The 6,165-nt window shown below is 49.6% G+C and overlaps 1 protein-coding gene across 1 annotated transcript; it reads right to left on the bottom strand.

The window, feature by feature from the left end:
- Positions 1-704: 704 nt before the first annotated feature.
- Positions 705-5,302, bottom strand: NRM (nurim). The gene is made up of 2 exons (XM_040431304.1): positions 5,186-5,302; positions 705-2,112 (listed from the first exon to the last, which is right to left on the bottom strand). The coding sequence occupies exon 2, from the start codon at positions 2,000-2,002 to the stop codon at positions 1,148-1,150; it is 855 nt and encodes a 284-aa protein (XP_040287238.1). The 5' UTR covers positions 2,003-2,112; positions 5,186-5,302; the 3' UTR covers positions 705-1,147.
- Between the last annotated feature and the right edge of the window lie 863 nt (positions 5,303-6,165).

Raw genomic sequence — 6,165 nt, forward strand, 5'->3', positions numbered from 1 at the left:
GCAAGAACAGCAATGTCCAGATAAAAAAACATTCAGCAGGTTAAAAAAAATACACACCAATGCCAGGCAGCTGCCTACGGCCGAACATGATTAGTAATAAAAAAAAATTATAAAAATATATAATCTGTCTCTGGTCGTAGATAGAAATCCACGGAGAGCGCCATTCCTGCTTTAGCTCCCACTGTAAGTGGGCGTTCTCCTTCCCAGAATGCACTGTCCATCATCTTCCACTGGTAGCAGGCGGTTACACTTTGGATGGGCGGCTAGAAATCTCAAAAGTAAAAGGGGTGGTCCAGGACTGACATTTTTAGATACCACCCCCGTCGGAGCTGTGACGGGAAAAATACTTACCTGCTGCTTACTGCTCAGTTCTGGCTCCGTGGGTCCCCGACTGTCTTCACCGTGCTTCGAGCCCCGCATGGACGGAGTCAGGTGCGCCAACACAGCCAATGATTAGCGGTGATGTGTCCCAACGCGGCATGTCACTGCCGATCCACTGAGGCCAGTCATTGGCTGCAGTGGTGCACGTGACCCAGTCCATATTGGAAGTTTACCCGCGGGGATCAAAGTCCAGTGAAGATGTCAGGGACTCGTGGAGCCAGAACAGAGCAGTGGGCAGCAGATATGGTGGGGGAAGGGCCAGTATTTAAAAATAAAATAAAAAATAATAATAATAATAATCAAACCTGGACAACCCCTTTAAAAGGAGTTGTCCCACCCAATCCGGGCAACAGATGCAACTGCTCGATCAGGCAACTGCACAACAACCAGCAAGAGACCAGCGCACGATACCTGCTGGGTGCTGAACGGTTGCCTTGGCACCTGTACCACCCAGCATGTATTTGGGGTTCACCACGCCCGATGCCAGACAACGCAGAGAGTATGCATGGACAACCCCCTAAATCCTTACTACCCCCTACGCTTGTGCTAACCAGCCTGCATGAGATGTGGGCCACACTGACCCAACTGCATCTCCACCAATGGCTAAAGTGAAGCGCCCCTTTAAGGACGGGACCAGAAAAACTGTTCAGATCTTAGCAATGTAAACTTAGCAAAAACCGCCATATGCATACCTACACTTCGCCTACAGCAGCCTAAAGCCTTTGCCTCCATGCCACCCACCCGCTGGCCCCAAGTCCATCCCTCTTCAGTCCTTTTTCCACAGTCCGCCATGCTCGGTGCTCGCTTCCTCTCGCGAGAAGAGCGTAAACTTCTTTTCCAGCTGGGAGCGGAGGTAGCTGTAATCCTGCACGTCCAGGCGGTGAACCAGGGTCAGGTAAAGGGTCAGGATGGCGGAGAGGAGCAGACGATCAGGAGGAAGGGAGGGCACCGCCCAGAGGATGACCAGTAACTCCAGGTAGATGGGGTGCCTAAGGTGAGCGTAGAGCCGGGCCGCGCGGGGAGACTTATGAGACAGGGGGTCACCCAATCCCTGGCAGTGATAATAGACCTGCTTGACCCCCATCAGTTCGGCGTAGTCGAAGATCAGCAGGACGCTGAATATGAGGAGCCACGATATGGTATGGAGGAGCGCACACAGCAGGGGGAGCCAGGCGCTCCAGGGGGCAGTGGAGACGTTCCAGAGATAGGGTCCTCGGGGGAAGGACTGCCAGTAGCGCATCAAGATCTGGAGGGACAGGGCGGTGCACAGGATGTAGACCGATCTCTGCAGCACCCCAAACATCTTCACCACAATGTCCTTCACCACTGGCCAGGCCATGAGGCTGTGCTGGAGGACGAACAAAACCAGCAGCGCAACGTTAATCCCGAGGGAACGCAGGAAGGCGGCGTCTCCAACGGCCTCGCCCCACGGTACGGGGTATGCATCCAGTCCTCCACTGATGTTCCTGAAGATGGCCCCGAAGGACAGGAAACGCACAAACTCTGCCCCGGTGCTGAAGCCGGCCACAAAGCAGAGGAAGGAGACCACTCCCAGGGCCAGGCAGATGGGCTTCGAGGGCCCCGGGGAATCGGGGTTTGCGACTTGAGCTCCTGCTGACATTTTCAGATTCCAAGTCAAATCCGAAGCGCTTGACCGGGCCTCATCAGGGTTTAGACCTCACAAAACCTGCCCCGAGACCCTCCTTTATTGGAGTACCAGGGTGGGCACAACTGGGGAACAATAAGCAAGAAGGCAAACAATTAACACAAGGTAAAACATACATTCTGCAAGGTGACTGCAATAAGGAGTAAACTTTTACTGGAGATTTGGCACCCCCCACCCCCCTCCGAAATTTGTCACTACGTAGATCTCCCAATGCTTGGACAAGAGGAGTCGCCCAGGAGGTGACACCATGACAGCCCAGATCAGGAAAGTGGGGGATTTCTGGAGTGTCAGCTCATGGGTACGGCAAATTATCGGGGCATGTAGAGTGCCAGCTCTTCGGGCTAAAGCTACATTTCAATAAACATAACTGATCTGGTCTGCGACTCTACAGATGATATCTACATAGAATCTCCAGTTAGATCACATCCTCTACTCCAATCCCATCCAAAGCTGCATGCAGAAATATCTAATTTCCCACAAGGAATGGGGCATCGCTTATCTGAGCACCTGGAACACGCTCTGCAGACACTGAACCAGCAGGGAGACCGAGCGGCGTGAACTCAGAGCGGAGATGGAGCTGGCAGAATTCTCAATGTAGCTCTGGATCTGACGGATTAGTAAGGGGCTGTTCACACTGCGGTTTTTACTCCAGAATTTTGGCACCGACAGCCTCACCCTTTATACCTCCCATTTTTCGGAGAGTGCCGTTTTAAAGACATGTCCGTCCTCGGTGTGGCCGCTGCTCCTCGCCGAAATTAATAAAAGGCAGAAACCACTCAACAGACCACGAGGCTGCTGGCAAAATTTTGTTGCTGGTGTCCGCGCCAAAAGATGCAGTGTGAACGTTCCCTTACAGAGCGGCGGCCCATGTGCCCCCCCGACACTGGAGCGTTATAAGCCGGATGATGTCATGATGATGCAATATGCAGAGATCCCGCTCTTATAATATATATAACATTTATAGTACAGACCTCGTCTTATCTGGGGGCGAAGTATAGAACCGGCAGTAGTGCAGGCGGATGGCGCCCCTACAGACTGGAGCCCAGCACTGCCGTCCGCCATGACCACTGCCTGCTCTGAATAAAGGAGGAGTGCGCCCCCGACCTCTGCATACAGTGAAGGATCCCTAAAGTGGCCCCCCGCCGTCACGTGGACGGAGTGCGCTTCCATCTACTGTCACGTGTTACACAAATATCCAACTGGTGCTCACTTAAAGGGGGGCTCCACATACATGGTAAAGTCTCTTACTGGTTGATTCTAGTGATTTACCTCGGCCCCTCACTATTCTATTATACTGGTGGACCCCAGTAGTGAGATAGGATTCATGTGTGATACTGTCTGCTGACCCCCTGTATCTAATCCTATCCTGTGTGATACAGTCTGCTGAGCTGTGTATCTAATCCTGTCCTGTGTGATACTGTCTGCTGAGCTGTGTATCTAATCCTGTCCTGTGTGATACTGTCTGCTGAGCTGTGTATCTAATGCTATCATGTGTGATACTGTCTGCTGAGCTGTGTATCTAATCCTATCCTGTGTGATACTGTCTGCTGACCCCCTGTATCTAATCCTATCCTGTGTGATACAGTCTGCTGAGCTGTGTATCTAATCCTATCCTGTGTGATACTGTCTGCTGAGCTGTGTATCTAATCCTATCCTGTGTGATACTCCCTGCTGAGCTGTGTATCTAATCCTATCCTGTGTGATACTGTCTGCTGAGCTGTGTTTCTAATCCTATCCTGTGTGATACTGTCTGCTGAGCTGCTGTATCTAAGCCTATCATGTGTGATACTGTCTGCTGAGCTGTGTATCTAATCCTATAATGTGTGATACTGTCTGCTGAGCTGGGTATCTAATCCTATCCTGTGTGATACTGTCTGCTGAGCTGTGTATCTAATCCTGTCCTGTGTGATACTGTCTGCTGAGCTGTGTATCTAATCCTGTCCTGTGTGATAGTCTGCTGAGCTGTGTATCTAAGCCCATCTTGTGTGATACTGTCTGCTGAGATGTGTATCTAATCCTATCCTGTGTGATACTGTCTGCTGAGCTGTGTATCTAATCCTATCCTGTGTGATACTGTCTGCTGAGCTGTGTATCTAATCTTATCCTGTGTGATACTGTATGCTGAGCTGTGTATCTAATCCTGTCCTGTGTGATACTGTCTGCTGAGCTGTGTATCTAATCCTATAATGTGTGATACTGTCTGCTGAGCTGTGTATCTAATCCTATCCTGTGTGATACTGTCTGCTGAGCTGTGTTTTTAATCCTGTCCTGTGTGATACTGTCTGCTGAGCTGTGTATCTAATCCTGTCCTGTGTGATAGTCTGCTGAGCTGTGTATCTAAGCCCATCTTGTGTGATACTGTCTGCTGAGATGTGTATCTAATCCTATCCTGTGTGATACTGTCTGCTGAGCTGTGTATCTAATCCTATCCTGTGTGATACAGTCTGCTGAGCTGTGTATCTAATCCTATCCTGTGTGATACTGCCTGCTGAGCTGTGTATCTAATCCTATCCTGTGTGATACTGTCTGCTGAGCTGTGTATCTAATCCTGTCCTGTGTGATACTGTCTGCTGAGCTGTGTATCTAATCCTGTCCTGTGTGATAGTCTGCTGAGCTGTGTATCTAAGCCCATCTTGTGTGATACTGTCTGCTGAGATGTGTATCTAATCCTATCCTGTGTGATACTGTCTGCTGAGCTGTGTATCTAATCCTATCCTGTGTGATACTGTCTGCTGAGCTGTGTATCTAATCCTGTCCTGTGTGATACTGTCTGCTGAGCTGTGTATCTAATCCTGTCCTGTGTGATAGTCTGCTGAGCTGTGTATCTAAGCCCATCTTGTGTGATACTGTCTGCTGAGATGTGTATCTAATCCTATCCTGTGTGATACTGTCTGCTGAGCTGTGTATCTAATCCTCTCCTGTGTGATACTGTCTGCTGAGCTGTGTATCTAATCCTGTCCTGTGTGATACTGTCTGCTGAGCTGTGTATCTAATCCTATCCTGTGTGATACTGTCTGCAGAGCTGTGTATCTAATCCTATCCTGTGTGATACTGTCTGCTGCGCCGCTGATAGTCTCAGACAGCCGTGCAGTACTACTCCCCCCATCATGTAATCCTGGCACAGCTGCTCATCCTTACCAGCACTGCTAGAGGAGAAAATGGAGGAGTCTGCCTCTCCCGCCCAACACTATCTGCAAAATGAAGCCTCTTCCTCCCACAATGCACCGGCCTCGCCTTCCAGAGGAGGTACGGCGGCTGCAGAGGGACAAAAATCTGTAAGTGGCCTCTAGAGGGAGCTCCCATCAGAGCAAGGAAAGGAGGAGGGAAATACTGTGGAGCCCTGAGCTTCAATGAGCACGTATCAAACAAGATGGGCTTAGATACACAGATCTGAAGACAGTATCACACAAGATGGGCTTAGATACACAGCTCAGCAGACTATCACACATTATAGGATTAGATACATAGCTCAGCAGACAGTATCCCACAGGATAGGATTAGATACACAGCTCAGCAGACAGTATCACACAGGACAGGATTAGATACACAGCTCAGCAGACAGTATCACACAGGACAGGATTAGATACAAAGATCAGCAGGCAGTATCACTCAGGACAGGATTAGATACACAGATCAGCAGGCAGTATCACTCAGGACAGGATTAGATACACAGATCAGCAGGCAGTATCACAGGACGGGCTTAGATACACCGATCAGCAGGCAGTATCACACAAGATGGGCTTAGATACACAGATCAGCAGACTATCACACAGGATCGGATTAGATACATAGACTCAGCATACAGTATCACACGTGATAGGCTTAGATACACAGGTCAGCCGACAGTATCATATATGATGGATTAGATACATAGTTTAGCAGACAGTATCACAGGATAGGCACGTGACAGTATAACACATGAAGGAGTTAGATACACAGCTCAGCAGACAGTATCACACATGATAGGCTTAGATACAGCAGCTCAGCAGACAGTATCACACATGATAGGCTTAGATACAGCAGCTCAGCAGACAGTATCACACATGATAGGCTTAGATACAGCAGCTCAGCAGACAGTATCACACATGATAGGCTTAGATACAGCAGCTCAGCAGACA

Source organism: Bufo bufo, chromosome 5 (genome assembly GCF_905171765.1).
Source record: "Bufo bufo chromosome 5, aBufBuf1.1, whole genome shotgun sequence".
In the NCBI taxonomy this organism is placed as follows: Eukaryota; Metazoa; Chordata; class Amphibia; order Anura; family Bufonidae; genus Bufo; species Bufo bufo.